Here is a 17190-nt window from a genome sequence, read left to right on the forward strand (position 1 = left end):
GGCTTGGTGCACTCAACAAAATGTATTCCGTACATGGATGGAAAAATTAGGGGGAAACATTGGCCAAAATCCTATACAAAAAGGCTGTCCCAAAAGAGCTTGCAGTGACAGGTAAGATTTTACAGTCTATGGGCCACAAAACCTGCCCAAAAAGGAGTAACTGACAGTACTCTAGACTTTTTATATAGAATACAATCCAGTTCTTGCTACATTAGTGAAGATTTAAATTGAATTCTCTCTCCATTCATGTAAACAGGCAGACATTGCCATCTGTTAGGAGCAGAACCTTCACTGTGCAAGATGTGGATGACTATAATAGGAATGCAAGTGACTAGTTGACTACTTGCTAAGCCTAGGCTTATTGGGTAGTCGAGTCACTACTCTGCTAGTCGCTCCCCTCCCCCCCCGCCACCTCTGTATCAGAGGCAGCAAAGTGGAGGGGAACAGGAGCCATTGTTGGGAGGAGCTGGTTTAAAAGCTGCGCCTCTTCTTTTTAAATGTAGTAAGAGTCCCCAGACAACTGACCCCTGGACAGCCCAGTCCCAGACCGCTGCAGCTCTGCTTTTTAAATGTACAGGCAGTCCCCGGGTTACGTACAAGATAGGGACTGTAGGTTTGTTCTTAAGTTGAATCTGTATGTAAGTCGGAACTGGCGTCCAGATTCAGCCGCTGCTGAAACTGACTGCCAGTTCTGACTTACATACAGATTCAACTTAAGAACCCCAAGCATCCCCAAGTCAGCTGCTGCTGAAACTGATCAGCGCTGATTCCAGGAAGCCTGGGGCAGAGCAACTCTGCCTCAGGCTTCCTGTAGTCAGCGCTGGTCAGTTTCAGCAGCGGCTGACTTGGGGACACCTGGGACAGAGCAGCTGGGGTGCTGCTGGGTTGCTCCAGTAGCACCGCTCCTCGGCGCTACTGGACCAACCCAGCAGCACCCCAGCTGCTCTGCCCCAGGCGTCCTGATTCAGCCACTGCTGAAACTGACCAGCAGCGGCTGAATCAGGACCTGGGGCAGAGCAGCTGGGGTGCTGCCGGGTTGGTCCAGTAGTGCCCAGAGCGGCGCTGCAGGACCAATTGGCAGCGCCCCAGCTGCTCTGCCCCAGGGTCCAAAACAAAAGCCTGGTCTGCTGGGGGGGGGGGGGCACACTAGCCGCGCCCCCCCCCCCCCAGCAGACCAGGGACACCGGGAGCAGAGCCGCAGCGGCAGCGGGGTGCCGCGCCTCTGAGGCTTTGCTCTGGCAAAGTCTCAGAGGCGCGGGACCCCCCCGCGGCTGCGGCTTGAGTCCCGGTGCCTGTGGTCTGCTGGGGACAGTCCCCAGCAGACCACAGGCACCGGACTCAAGCGGCAGCAGCGGCGGTTCCGCGCGCTTCTGAGGCTTTGCTGTGGCAAAGCCTCAGAAGCGTGGGAACCCGCCCGGTGCTCCTGGTCTGCTGGAGACGGTCTCCAGCAGACCAGGGGCACCCGAGCAGCTTACGAACGGGGCTTTCTCCCCCGGAGCTCACAGGTAGCAATCCGCTACCTCGACCTCCGGGGTGAGAAAGCCCCGTTCGTAAGTGCGGATCCGACATAAGTCGAATCCGCGTAAGTCGGGGACTGCCTATAGTAAGATTTAAAATGCTAGGCTCTTACTACATTTAAAAAGCAGAGCTGCAGCGGTTCCGGAGCCAACACAAGTCGGGACTGCTTAGTTCTGACTCACGCTGCCCTTGGAGCTATCCTCTTCATCGACTAGTTGATTAGGCAATGGAAATTCCATTGGCTACTCGATTAGCTTACTAACCACAATTTAACATCCCTAACCTATACTAAATTCAGGAGAAACCATCCTCATTTTGAGGCCACCTAACTCGCAGCTGCCGAGGAAGCAGTTAAATGGAATGGAGGCTCCACTCTTGTCCAAGGTATGGGTCTAACAACTGTTCAGAGCTATATCAATGGAAAACCTGGGAGGAGCTACATTGGCTTCCGCAAGTGTCTCCAGATTCATCATGTCAAAGTTGAGGGTAGGATTTGGCCTGAGATATTTAACTTCTCTAGTAAAAATTGATAATCATCTACTGGCAATAGATAAAGGCTGGAGACCAGTCCCTGACTAATTCCCCGTTGTGCTATCCCAGTAATTCAAAGGGATGCATCCAAGAATTCCCCTCAAGTAGGCTCACTGCTACTCCCTCTCAATCTTAGATGAGATTGGAGTGAGTGACATGCATCCCCAGGCTGCACAACAGCTCCTAGGGGGCCACTACCAGCAGCTCAGAACCAGTTCTAACTTTTACCTGGACTGAATCAGCCACCAGCTAGAAGGAGCACAAAGGTGGTTTAGCCCACATCCCACACAGAGCAACGATTGGCTGGATCCAAGGATTTGAGTCCACGTGGCTATTTATATGGACTGGTAGCTGTTGAACTGATCACATGAGCAAGGCTGCTTGGCCCAGAATTTTACTATATCATTAAACTGCCTGGATGTTTCTAACAAGAGAAATTCTATTTCCTGTCTACACTGTAGCCCAACGAGTGCACTTGTTCGGATCTGAAGACAGTAATTCTTTGTGGCCCATACCCTGCCCCATCCCACCTGGGTGCAGAAGGTCTTCTACACAGCCAAAGAGCTGTAGTTCCACTATGGCATGTGAGCACTGGCAGATGGCAGGGCATTTACACCTGCTGAATGCCATAAAGCAGGGTTCTCGGGACAGTCACACACACTCGCTCTGAAGCAGTAAGGTAAAGCTGGAGGACGGGCTGCTTCGTGTGACTTCAGATCCTTTCCCCACTCAAGCAGAGATAGCTGAAGGGTCTGGAGTCATATTCTCTTATCTCCTGGGAAATCCCAGCCTCAACTGCTCAGTGAACCAGCTGTGTGCTTTGGGGAGTGCATTGCTTCCTCTCTTCCCTCCCCTTCCTGCCTCCCTGGAGTTCTCCTGTGCCTACTTAACACACGCAGTGTGGTGCAGCATGGGGTCATTAACACAGCTCCTTGTGTTTTGTCCTAAAGATAAGGCTGCGCCATCTCACATTAAAAAACAAAACAAAGAATGCCAAGTGGATTATTCCAGTCCATGTCAGAGAGAATTAAGGGTTAATTCTCTTATCAGAAAAAATACTTTTCTATCTTTCAACACAGTTGGTAAATGGTCATTTACCTTTGAGAGCTTCTGGGTCCCCAAGGATCCTGTTCAGTGTTTCTTGTGGGATCTTCTCAAAGGCTTCATTGGTTGGAGCCAAAAGTGTGTACTGACCATCATTTTCTAACAAAGTATTAAGACCGGAAGCAGCCACAGCAGCCTTTAAAGGAATGGGAGGAGAGAGCTAGAACACACTCAAGAACAAAGGAGGAAAACTCATGTGTTTTCACCTAGACAAAGGCTATGGACCAGACTTTTAAAAGCATTTGGTGCCTGCTTGCATTTGTAGGTGCCAAAATACCTTTAACAAAGCTAGCCCCACATACTTAGCAATATCTTACCCTTCAGGCAGGCAATGTTTGGAACACATCAGTCTGGAGAGAAACTTCCTAACCAGTGGTTTAGGGCTTTCTCCAATACCCAATGAAGTCAATGGAAAGGATCCCAGTGACTTCAAACAGCACTGGCTCAACTCCTTAAGCTGATTAATTAGGAAGTGTCTGTGATTAAAAGTTAAAATTAATCTAAAAGATGTGCATTCACAATTAATACTTTAGTTTGGCATGTTATCTTGGTCAGAGTTTCTGAACAGTAACTTCTAATGCCAGGACTTCCACAAGAAAATAAGAGTGAGGCCTGGAAACATTTAAAAAAAAAATGTACCTCTATAACTGTCAGTAAGAGGTGTGATTTGATACTGTCACAGTTACACCAGAAAAAGCCTCAGTGTAGCTAGTTATACCAATGTACGATGCTTTATACTGGAATAGCTTAGACCAGGTCTACATTCGGAGGCAATGTCAAACTAAGGTACACAATTCCAGCTACATGAATAGCATAGCAGGAGTCGACATATCTTACTTTGAGTTAGTTTGCATCCCCACTGCAGGGGGTTGATGGGAGCACAATCAGCTGTTGATTGAGCGGGTCTTTAGTAGACCCACTAAATCAACCCCTTGGATATTGAGTTCTGTAGCACCAATTTCCCGGTAAGTGTAGACAAGGCCTTATTCTGATTTGGAATAAGCATAAAGCAGTAAAACTTTAAAGTGCAGACAAGTCCTTGGTGACATCTAGCCCACTGATATTCAATGGGAGTTGGACACCTTTGAAAATCATGAATGATAGCATCAACTATCCCATGGTGAAGCCCTGAGATGAACTTACCCGAAGAGTTTCAAGACTCTCCTCAATCTCAATGACTTGCTGAATAGTGTTTGTTGTGGTGGCGATGACTTTATCTATCAGATGGACCACTCCATTGGTTGCATGATGGTCTGCTTTCAAAAGTCTGGCGCAGTTCACGGTCACGATCTGCAGGGGAGATAATCCAGAGAGGATAGAGTTCAACTTATTAAAAAAGAACCTAACAATCCACAAACTGCATTAGTACCAAGAAAAGCTAAAAAAAATGGGTGTAATCCTTTGTTTCAAAGAGAATGCCATGGTAATAATTATCAGGAGGCAACCATGTCTTTCTGGGAAACTGCTCTAAGGGGCTATATTACAAACCATTCCTCTATCGGGTAACTCTACTGTTTGCCATCTCTGAGGCTCACCAGCATGCAGCTTGTTTAACATGTCCCACTATGCAGGAAATAAAAACAAATTACTAGCCAAGCTAAAATTGCACAGAAACTACAAGATCCTTCCTCACTCGAGTGAATATTCCAGTGACTGCAGTTTTCCTGTAAACAAGAATTACTCAGGTGAGTAAGGATTGCAGGATGAAGGCCTATATCTAGAAAGATCTCATTCAATTATATTCTGAAGATGTGGTTACCCTTTTTAACTGCTTTTGGATACCTTTAATTACCACTAATTCATATGTGCTAGGTTAGATTCATTATGTAGCTAACTGCCTTTTAGTTTCATACTTAATACTATAATGACTCTGAAATCATGCTTTTCAATCCATGCTCCTGGAATTCAGCTCTGTAACCAGAAGTTCAAAACCATATTTGACATAATTATACTGCAGCAAATCCACTCTCACTGTAGCATGAAGTATAAGCAAATACACTTGGGTAAGCATGCTGATGTTTACATAACATTACTACAGCATCATCTATGGAACTAACCGTGTATAAAAATTCAAGACAAGCTCCTTGTGCACCTACATACTGAACCAGGTGTAGGTTGCACTCTCTGGTCTGGCATGATTTTAGTTAGTTGGATAGACACTTATCGTGGGTGTGACTACGTTTTCTGCAGTCCCATAAAGTTTGTTTACAGCCACCAGTCCTGACTCTCAGTGTTCTGTGTTATTATTTAGCTCTAATTTATCCCAAATGTCTTCTAAGAGCCCAGTGGTAGTGTTGGCAATGCTGCTAAACAATATTGACTTCCTGTGGTTTGGCAAATTGTCTGGTTTGGCACCGGACAGATCCTGAGGGTGCTGCACTAGAGAAGTTCTACCGGTATTATATATATTATTACCCCCATCTACTTATTTATATTTCTTATGTATATCCAAGCATCTCTATTAATCGTGGGCAACTTGTGGCTCATGCACTCCCTGTCTGTCCCCCCTCCCCTAAGCACCTTTCACACAATGGAGCCCCACACTTCCTAGTCCTCCCCCTTCCTCCCAGCACTTTCGGAGCATCACGTATCTGCTGATTCATGCTCCATCCCCACTCCTCCCTCTTCCTCCCAGAGCTTGAACATTGTGAATCAGCTGTTTGCGGCTGTTCAAGCACTGGACAGAGGTGGAGGAGCAGGGATGCAGCATGAATCAGCACATACACGATGTTCCGAAAGTGCTGGGAGGGTGGAGGAGGAGGAGGACGTGAGGGGCTCCAGTGCCCCTAGTGAGCAAGAGGCACATGGGCAGAAAGAGAGGGGTTTGCAAACCACAGATGGAGCCCAAGAGAGCCACAGGTAGCTCACCCAAGGGTGGCCTATGACTATAGGCTGACTCGGCAGTCGCCTAGGGCGCCGCCTTCAACGGCTCCCGATGATGATGTCACAGGGCGCCCGATGATGACGTCACTCCATTGACGGACACGCAGGCAGGGGTGCCGATCATGTGTTCTGCCTGGGGCGCCAGCTACTGCAGCCTGCCTCGGGCTGCTCCTGAGCTTGCCACTAGCAATCATGCAGCCCACAGAGAGGAAGGAGGGCCAATCCTGCAGCCCCCCGCCCCTTCCCCGCACTCATCTTGGTTGCCCATTGCTGATCTATATTCTGCTCTGAATCAGCTCCTTCATGCACTCCACCTTACTGCACTAAACTGAGCTCCAAGAGAAAAGAGAATCAAGCAGAGTCTACTACATGTTGTGACCTGTATGCTCACTTAATTTGGGGCTCAATCCTATGACATGCAGAGGGCCTTCAATTCTCATTGAGGTCAATGGGTATTGATTATCTTCCTGAATCAGACCCTCTTCCTCAGAGTTTTTGGGTCTATTTATCATTAATGTTTTACAAAAATAGTACACTATAAAAATACTGGGGTAACTTGGCATAGCACCAGGGATTTGCTTCAATTTATTCCATTTGTGGATCTGGCCCCCACTGTTATAATAGCGCAAGTAATTCACTTACTCCATTAGGATAGTGGTGGATCTGAAGATCAATATTCTGGTACATTGAAGGAAGAGACATTCCATGTTTCAGCTCATCTGTTAGCACCCGTCTGTTCACCATATGGTAACGAAGAGCATTTAGCAGTTCAATATTAACATTGCTGACCAAAGAATCCAACATTTCCTGAAAATAAGCAGAAATCAAAATATTGCCTGAAAATTACTTTGTGTCCTTACATTTAGTGGAAATCGAATTCTGTCCATAGCAGCACCCCTGTCTTTAAACACAGGGATCTTCCAACATGGATCCTTACTCCTAAATGGACTTCTGCAGAATGCCACACAAGTGTGAAGTTCCCTGGAAACACGTTTCACTAATCTGTTAATCAAAATTTTGTTGAGGAAAAATAGATCTAATATTATTTAAAAACTAAGTTGTGCAAACCAAAGGGACACATTTGTTTTGTACTTTACAGCCGTAACTTTCCAGTATACTTAGCCATATCTTTGTATGTCTCTAGCCATAACCTTTCATTTATGATCATCACTTGTATTGTGGTAGTGCTTAGAAGGGGCATCCTGGAGGTGGGGTGAGTCCAGCATGGCTTAGTGGCTAGGGCATTGCCCTGGGGAGTGGGTGGTGGGTTCTAGTCAGCCCTGTTTCCCCCTGGGAGCAGATAGGCAAACAAGGTTGGTGCTCCAATGTGCTACATAACAAAAAGATGGTCATGGCCCAATATCTATTTATTTACTGTTAAAAATATACACTTTTGGAGTAGTGTCAGCAGACCAGCCAACGAGTCTGAATTCTTTCTCTCTGGTCAGGGCGGCTTGCACACTTGTGCGACATGTGGTGAATGCTTTTCCATTCAATGTGTCATTGAACTATACAACTCACTGTCACATGAAGCTGAAGTCAAAAACTCAAAACGAGAGATTGGACATTTATATGCTTCACGAGAATATCGAGAGTTATCTTAATTAAAAAGCCACAAAAAACCCACGAGAGGGATAGCAACACTCATGCTTCAGAACTTAAGACAATCTTTAACTTGCTGCTGGACTAGATGGACCTAGCTCGGCTCAAACAAGGCAATTCCTATGCGGAAAGCTTACGTTGCCTATCAGGACTGTATCTATCATGCAGACAGAGGACTCTGCTACAAATCTAGACCATTTGGGGAGAGGAAGAGAAGGAAAATGGATTGAATCTTACAGCAGGTAAAGCTTTCCAGGCCTCATTGTTTGGGGCAAAGATGGTAAAACTTCCAGGTCCTTCGATTTCTGGTCTCAGGTTCGAGCTGTCGGAATAAAGTTGTGTGGTGGAGGCTCCAACAATCCCCAGCGTTTCATAGATGTTTGAAAGCGGCAATGCTGAAAGAGGAAAATATCAAATTTGACCACAGTCGTTCTAGCAGGCAGCCACCCCATCTCGCTGCACACCGCTGAATTAAGGACAGAGCTGCTGGCAAAAATATATCTGGAAATGCAACATGTCAGTGAAGTTAGACATTAGGAGAACTATTTGATATAGGTCTGTGCGCTCCTCTCTATTTCCCATGCTTTATTGCACCTGCCCCAAAACTTTGCAGTCCGAAAATGGAGACAGAATCTGATCTTGATTACAGCAGCATAAATCCAGAAATGGCAACCTTACATGGAGGCCCTTTGGATTTATATAAGTGGAAAACTACAGTCAAAATCTGGCCCAAATAACTGGGGTTACAAACTCAAGAACCAAAAGCAGTGGAACAGTTTCACTTGGTCAGTCATCAGACCCGATGTTGCACATTTTTCCCTCGTGGTTCATATTTAGGGATGTGGGCTTGAATTTGGCAGCTTAGATCTTGTACATTTTCTTTTTAGGAGATGTAAATGTACCTCCCTGCAACTGCCCGATTCCCCTTGGGACGCAGTATATCTTCCTGGAGAGTGATGGTGTTACTTTCCCTCAGAGCTGCCCTGATCTCCACTTGGACTCCCTAATATCCTCCCCTCACTCCCATAGAAGCTGCCTATGGGAGATACTGAATTAATGCGTAATAGGGATGTTAACATGTGTTTATTTTTGTAAACTGCTGCTGAAATTTTCATTGGTTACATGTTTACACGCGTCGGGGGCAGGCTCCTGCCTCCCCCCCCCCCATGATGTTTTCCCTCTCCCCCATGGTGCCTCTGCTACGCTCCTGCCTCTGTGGGAGGCAGGTGGTTCGGGAGTAGGGGGTCTCATGTGTACCGGCTCCTGGCTCACCCCTTCCCCTGTGCTGCTTCCTCGGATACAGCAGGGACATCATGCCCATAAGAATGATTCAAAAGAGATGGCAAAGCAAAAACTATTTCTTTTTTACTATAACTGGCGGGTTCCCTGCCTCTTTTTTCAAAGTTACTGAAGTATAGCAAATCCTTTGCTAAATGCATAATCATCAAATCAATAAGCATGCTCTGGAAGACCTGTGTGCTACTAAAGATAGTTTTATATTACATTTCCAATAAAGTTATATTTCCCATTGCAATGCGTATTTTTTAACAGACTATACTTAGAATAATTGTGTTCAATAGTTTGAAGTGGCTAGAACATTTCTCACAACTTTGCATGTCACTTCTGACAAAGTGGGCTCTAGCCCACGAAAGCTTATGCCCAAATAAATGTGTTCATCATTAAGGTGCTGGTTGTTTTTGCCCACACAGATTAACATGCCTACCCCACTGAAATGTTGCAGTACTGTAGCTAATGCGTGCCATAACTTTGTGCTCCGCTTGGTGGGTTTACCCATTCATGGAGGTGAGTGCCCAAAATCCCGCACAATCCTAAGGATCAAATTCATTTTTCACAACTGTCCATGCTCAAGTTGTAGAATTCTAAAGCATCTATAGAAACAGAACACATTTTTACCAGCTGGGCAGCCTTTTTCTCCAGGTACCTTTTCATATCCAGGGCAGCACTCGTAGCTGATCACTCTGTAAGAGAGGGAAAAGACAAAGCAGATAATAGCAAACAGTTTTTCAATCCATGCTGCTTCTATTCAGGCAGCCCAAGATCATCATGGAAGAACAACTGCTGTTGTAACCTTCGGCTACATTTCCAATGTATGCTGTGCTGAGGATCTAAAGCAGATCCTTCCTGGTGAAATAACTAGCTGTTCTTTGGGCACGACTACCCTTAAAATACTGCATTAAGGCAAATATATTGATGCGGTGAGGATGTAGTGCTTACGTGAAGTTGCTCCTGCTCTGATGGGAGAGGTGATAGCTATGACGACAGGAGACGCCCTCCTGCCAACGCAATGCTGTCTATACTGGCGATTAGATCAGTATAACTACGTGGCTCAGATATGTGGATCTCTCTGACGTAAATCTATAGTAGACCAATGTTCCTTCTAACCTTTTCCATCCATGTGCAGAATAATTTTATGTGAACTAAGGCATGTGCAAATGTGCACTATCAGTAGAAACAAAATATTTAGCTCTGCTGGGTGCTCTGCTAATCATCTGGGTGGCACTGGAATCTCTCCTGAGTGGCTGCACAGGCTCACAGGAACATTGGTGTAGTCTCAAGCTTCAGTCTTTGCAATATCCCAGCATAAAACAAACAATATTTCCCTTGATGGTTTGTTCACTACATATCCAAACAGGGGGCTACAAAACAATCTTAGAATGCTAGCTGAGAGAGTAGAAATGGTAACTGATTCACAACGACCATCGCAGCAGGATTAAGATTTTTATTTTATAAAGCAGCCTGGAACTTGGCCTGCTAAACCCAGGGTTGTGAGTTCAATCCTTGCAGAGGCCATTTAGGGATTTGGGGCAAAAATTTGTCAGGGATGGTACTTGGTCCTGTTGTGAAGGCAGGGGACTGGACTTGATGACCTTTCAAGGTCCCTTCCAGTTCTAGGAGATAAGCAATCTTCATTAATTTATAACTCAAATGTCAGTCTTTTTTTTTTTTTTTGGTAGCTACACTGATTCATTTAAAAAAATTGAAGTGTGTTGGATGCAAATTATATTTCTGATGCATGCAGGGACCTACAATGAAAAAGAATTATGAGCCATAGTGGACAAGGATGTAAAATCCTGGTTAATTAGTTAACCAGTTAAACCTCAGGTTTATTATTTAATGAACCCCAAAATCTTTACAACAATGATGCTATGGCAACAAAAAACAACATACAGGATTCAAGCCTCGTCTTCATGCAACATTACTTCCTCACAGGAGGTGAGGCCATACCTTCAAGAACCAAAATAATTGTTCAGATTGCATGTTGCTCTTCTAAAGTCCACAGCTCAATTCTATTTTCTTCTATGGCAGAAAAGGTGTAAGTTGACTGACACTGTACATTAAGGGTATGTCTAGACTACAAGCCTCTTTCAAAAGAATCTTTCAAAAAAGCTTTTGAAAGAGACGTCTAGACTGCAACCACTTCTTTCGAAAAAGCGAGCCACTGGATTCTCTCTTTCAAAAAAGCTCTGTTTGTATTCAAGAACGCCTTTTTTCAAAAGAGCACTTTCAAAAAAAGGCATTCTTCCTCGTAAAATGAGGTTTACCACAGTCGAAAGAACTGATGCGTTCTTTCAATTTACTTTTGAAAGAACACAGCATCAGTCTAGACGCAGGGGAAGTTTTTTCGAAAAAAGGCCACCTTTTTCGAAAAAATCCTGTAGTCTAGACACACCCTAATAGTATGACATGTTTGAGGCAGAGGAAAACTTATTCAATGTTAGTAGTGTTCATTACTTTCTTTGGCTTGGAGTTACAATGTGGTTTAAACAATATCTGGAGAACTCAGCAACAGTCCCTTGTGCCTATTTGGTAAGGAATGATGCAGTAAGAGCCAGTTTACTTTACCACATTAAAACAAGCTATTTTGGTATCTCGTGGGCTTGTGTACCACATTTAATCACAGTTTGAGTAACACACTGCAATTCTATTAGAGTTTACTTTAAAACAATCCAGTGGTCAGCCCAACTCTTTCCTTTAGAAAAGCCATTAGCTCATTTACAGCAAGCTGTAACAGAGCTTTCAGTTTCACCCAAAGCTTTGGAACTTTATTAATTGGCAGGGCCGATTTGTTCACTGACGGCAGTTATTTACAATGAGTGGGAAGGAGAGTCTGCAATATTTTATTCACACTGACAACAGGCGCCAGAAAAAAAAAAAAAATCACTGGAAGTGGCAAACTTAAATCCATAGCCCGTGCGTAAATTACTGCAATATGTGAACCAGTCATTGGTAACATTTAATGAAGTTCCAAGGATTTATAGCAGAGACTAAACCACTGATTGATTACAGAACTGTCAATTTCACTTCATCACCAAATACTTATTCTCTGCCTGGTCTGTTATATAACGAAACAGCCCCAGCAATAAGCCAGATCCTCACCTCACTGGAGTCAAGCAAGTAACATTGATTTACAGAGATTTACATAATTAGGACACTGCCATTTGTTTACCGTTCAATAAATAAGTGAAGGCAGATGACATGTTTTCAGATCTGTGCCCTGAAGAAAATGTGCGTCCATATCAACAGGAGGGGTGGGGGAAATGCAAACAGAATCTTACAAATTTGTTTTTTCTCAGAGGTTTGTTTTACTTTATCTTCTCTGCTGTTCGACGCGGACAAAACAATGTGATCTTAGTGTCGCCACAGTGGAGAAAAGCAAGCATCCCTCTTACAAAACATTCTTCCCCCACTCCTGCATTTCAAAGTACAATTGGACTGGAGGTAAGTCTGACATTGCAACCCCAAGAGCTGAGTTTCAGAGAGCCGGGTTACAAAATAAAGGAAAATCCAGAGCCTTCATCATTTGAACACTGTTTAAAAACAAACGAACAGTGAAAATGCCTTGAATTTAAAATAGAATTATTCCTCTGAGTTATTAAGCATCAGTAAGTGAAACAAATACCTGCACTTCTGTGACAGCAGCAAATAAATTCTGTGTCATTGTTTCCTAACCGCATTACAAAGCAAATCCAGACTGACTGTCTAGACATTATATATTCCACGCGGGAAAGCATTTGCCTAAAGCAATCACTTCCTTGGGCTATTTGGGATCCTAACACCCTGCAGTTCCACTTCTCAGTTACCCTATTTTCCATGTTCATTAGTAACACACGCTTTTGTCTCCCCTTGCCCTGCCCCCATAACTCTACCTAATTTCCATTTCTCTTTTTCCACCAAAGAAACTAACTCAAGTCTAGACAGTTCCTCAGCGCAGAACTGTAATCGAAGGCAGGGAGCTGATGAAACAGAAATCATCCCCAGGCTCAGCATCACTATTCTTGAGCTCTGATGTACGTCATTAAAAGGTTTATTTACAGATTGATTACAGATTAATGAGCTATAGCCAACAGAGCAGGAAGCTGCTGATACGCATCACAGAAAATGGTCTAAACGCTTTCAAGGAAAACACTGAAGGAGGCTGCGCCCAGCAAGCCAAAGGCTGCTGAGGGTGGTATAGTTAGAACATAAGAACGGCCGTACTGGGTCAGACCAAAGGTCCATCTAGCCCAGTATCCTGTGGGTGTGTCTAGACTACATGCCTCCTTCGACGGAGGCATGTAGATTAGCCAGATCGGAAGAGGGAAATGAAGCCGCGATTAAAATAATCGCGGCTTCATTTAAATTTAAATGGCTGCCCCGATCTGCCGATCAGCTGTTTGTCGGCATATCGGGGGAGTCTGGACGCGATGCCCCGACAAAGAAGCCTTTCTTCATCGACACAGGTAAACCTGGTTTCACGAGGCTTACCTGTGTCGATGAAGAAAGGCTTCTTTGTCGGGGCATCGCGTCCAGACTCCCCCGATCTGCCGACAAACAGCTGATCGGCAGATCGGGGCAGCCATTTAAATTTAAATGAAGCCGCGATTATTTTAATCGCGGCTTCATTTCCCTCTTCCGATCTGGCTAATCTACATGCCTCCGTCGAAGGAGGCATGTAGTCTAGACACACCCTGTCTGCCGACAGTGGCCAGCACCAGGTGCCCCAGAGAGGGTGGACCGAAGACAATGATCAAGCGATTTGTCTCCTGCCATCCCTCTCCAGCCTCTGACAGACAGTTGTATCGGCAGATAAAAACTGGAACCTCTTACTCACAAATGAGCACGCCATTGGGGCCCTCAGTCAAAGATACTAACTGGAATGAGGTAATGGCTCTAGCGGTGACTCCCACAGTACCACTTTCTGCCTCTGCCGAGAGTGAATCCTATAGTGCCGGTGGCCTTGCAGCTATTGGAAGGCATCACTTACCAGATGAATGTGCCTGGAGAAGCCACTGTGTGCACCAAATATGCCCATTGTCTTCTCACCTTGCTATCTATTTCCTAATTGCTTTCCCACACTATCCCATTTTCAGTTTTAAAAAACTGCATATCCCTCATCTCTCTCCCGTTGTGTCTCATCACCTGCTGCCATCCTTTCCTGCCTCTGGCCAATGTAATGGTCAGCTCTTCCAGGTAAGGGCCATCCCTCTTCTTTCACTTCTGAGAGGGACCATACTGAATTTTTAAATTGCTGACATCACAACATCCCTGGGGAGGCCAAATCAGGACTGTAGAAGAGTTCTAGCCATCAGCAGCCAATCAGAGGGCACCAAATATTATTACTGGCCAATGGAACGGATGACAGCCTAGAACACGCTATCAATCCCAACCATCAGGGTCAGAGTTCTGATCTTCAGTTGAAGAGTGGCCAGCTCCATATCAGCTGGAAAAGTAAAAAATGCTGTACATCCCTCTTCTCCAACCTGGAATTTGTGTGGCTATAGCTATTTAGGTCTTTCTATGGTGCTCAGACCTGTGCCACAATACATTCTAAGATACTTCAGTCAGTACAGAAGGTGGGTTGTTAAGTATTAACACTGTAGGCTGTAGCCCTTCTTCTCCAGAACCTCCCCTATATTCCTATTAGCTTCTGGGACAAGCCAAGTTGTTGATTTTCATCTATAAAAGCCCCAAAAGGTTTACATCCTGACTATCTGAAGGAGGCCTCATGGGGAGGTTAGCTGGGGTAGATTATCCCTGTAAGCAGGTGAGATCAGCTAATGTGCCCTTGCTCTAAGGATCTTGGTGCCACAAGCAAGGAAAGTATTAAGTAGCTCTGGCTGTGAAATTGGCTCTTGCAGTCCATCAGAGCCAGATTCTAAGCTTCAGAGCATGAAATCAGGCTGACTGCTTTTAACTTATGAAGACTGATGCTGCGGCGATCGATCTTCTGGCATTTGATTTAGCGAGTCTAATAAAGACTCACTAAATCAAATGCTGAGGGCACCCCAGTCAATGCCAGAACTCCTACTCCTCACAAGGAATAAAGGAAGTCAATGGGAGTATTTCTCCCATTGACCTCCCACTGTGAGGATAACAACACTAAAGCTTGGTTTAAGGTACATCGACTCCAGCTACATTTTTTACATAGTTGGAAATGTGTACCATAAATCAACCTTCAGCTGTAGTGTAGACCTAGCCTTACTCTTTAAGGTGTCACAGAACTCCTCATTGTTTTTGTAGATATAGACTAACATGACTACCTCACTAAAACAGTACTTCATTGGCTATCCTTGTCTACACTTACCCAGACATCAGTACTCCACAGACTGATCTTCCAGGGTTTGATTTACCAGGTCTAGTAAAGGCAGACTAAATCAAATGCTAATGGTGCCATCAATGACTCTGGTACTCCACTGGGTTGTGAGGAGTAAGGAAAACTGATTGGATGGCTGCAGTGGGGCCATCTCACAAATTTGATTTAAGGTCCACTGACTCTAGCTATGCAGTTCTCACAGCTGGAGTTGCATATCTGAAGTCAACTTTATCCTCCAGTGTAGACTTGGCCTTTAAGAGTGAAAAAGAAGTGCTCCTCCTAATCTATAGAACAGTTGTTGGTAGCTGTACTGTTAATGTCTAGGCAGATGAAACTGCAGAAAGATAAGTGTAACGTAAGAGTTTTTAAAGATATCTCTAGCAAATGGAAGGTTCCAAAAGAGAACCAAATTCTGCCCTCTGTTAAATCCATGTACCCCCAATTTAAGGCAACATGTACTTTTTAGGCAAAATTTTGCCCATAATAAACATAATCCAGTATGAGTCTGTATGAGTGTTAATAAACAGTGTAAGCATTCAGTTAGGTTTTGTTCTTATACGGCTATATATTACATAGTTTACAACAAAAATCATGAAATATACTTCGCAATTTACAGCACAAGCCAGTGGTATGCTATTTGACAGCACTTGAGTTTGCCAAATACAGTGCATGTTTATGATGTCTGATCATTGGTTACAGATCATTACATCTCAGCAAGGCTGGTGCCAACTATGCGGGTTAAATAAGCAATCCCGTCAGAATGCCCTCATACAAAGAGTGTTTGTCATACGTTCTGTAATGCCTTGTGACCACAATTTCCTGCCCTCCCAGTCAACTAGTTTTAAGTAAAATCTTTGTAGTTCTAAAATCTGATTTAATTTTCAAAAGACTATGCTGTAAAATCCAATATGCAGTAAAACTTGCACCGAGCTTTCTCCATATTTTATTAGCCATTGTTTCCTGCTGTTGTGTTGTTAGGGTCCAAAATTAAAATTTAAGTGCATTTTTCAAAGCAATAAAAATAAGCACAACCATACATTACCAAATAAAGTTCCATTTATAATAATTTCCTGTAATTAACCCCACATGTTTTGTTTTATAAACAGAATCAGAGACTTGTTCTTTTCCTGAGCTGGAGAAATCACATCAGACAAATGAATAATGTTAATTCAGCTCAGGAACACAGGAAAGTGCGAAGGGGCAGCTTTATAAGACCAGTAATTTTTGAAGGCTACCTTTTTGTTCTTGACTAAACTTCTTACTGTTCTGTTATGCTCAGGATTCCAAAAGCATAAGGATCCAATAGTGCTGCCATTGGATTTCGGAAAATATAAATACAGATAGATAAATAAAATATCCCTTTGCCTTAGTATTAACTATGTAACTGAAAGTGGAAAATTGTATAATTACTAAAGCAAAGATCTTGCTCATTATGTCAAAACAATATCAGACATCTTGCTCACTGTTTTATCCCAGACCATCTAATTTCTTCCAAAAAGCACAATCCAACTCTTTAGCAAAGAACAGAACACCAACAACGCAGTCAAGAAGGCTGGAGCCACATTTGAGCCATCTGTTGAACTGTCCAGTTTTATTCATCAGACACAATATATTACACATATGCTCAAATATTTCACAGCAATGGTGGAAAATGACTTAAGGGTATAAGCCTGTAAGAACTTACTAGCAGGCGTGTGTCCCCTACCATAAGCAGTCTGTTGATAACTATGAGACAACCCCATCTAATACAAGTTAGATGGGGCTACTATAAGGTGGGTGCATAACTGGCTGGATAACCGTACTCAGAGAGTAGTTCTTAATGGTTCACAATCCTGCTGGAAAGGTATAACTAGTGGGGTTCCGCAGGGGGTCTGTTTTGGGACCGGCTCTCTTCAATATCTTCATCAACAATTTAGATATTGGCATAGAAAGTACGCTTATTAAGTTTGCAGATGATT

At 44.0% G+C, this 17190-nt stretch overlaps 1 protein-coding gene across 1 annotated transcript in view; it reads right to left on the reverse strand.

The window, feature by feature from the left end:
- Positions 1-17190, reverse strand: part of TGFBI (transforming growth factor beta induced) — a 48240-nt gene that overhangs the window by 18845 nt on the left and 12205 nt on the right. Inside the window, exons 3-7 of the mRNA XM_075900435.2 lie at positions 9553-9617; positions 7876-8033; positions 6679-6843; positions 4297-4443; positions 3148-3289 (exon numbers count right to left, since the gene is read on the reverse strand). Coding sequence (XP_075756550.1) covers positions 3148-3289; positions 4297-4443; positions 6679-6843; positions 7876-8033; positions 9553-9617 — 677 coding nt within the window. The remainder of the gene's footprint in view (positions 1-3147; positions 3290-4296; positions 4444-6678; positions 6844-7875; positions 8034-9552; positions 9618-17190) is intronic.

The sequence above is a fragment of the Pelodiscus sinensis genome, chromosome 16 (assembly GCF_052426305.1).
Source record: "Pelodiscus sinensis isolate ZL-2025 chromosome 16, ASM5242630v1, whole genome shotgun sequence".
Taxonomy (NCBI): domain Eukaryota; kingdom Metazoa; phylum Chordata; order Testudines; family Trionychidae; genus Pelodiscus; species Pelodiscus sinensis.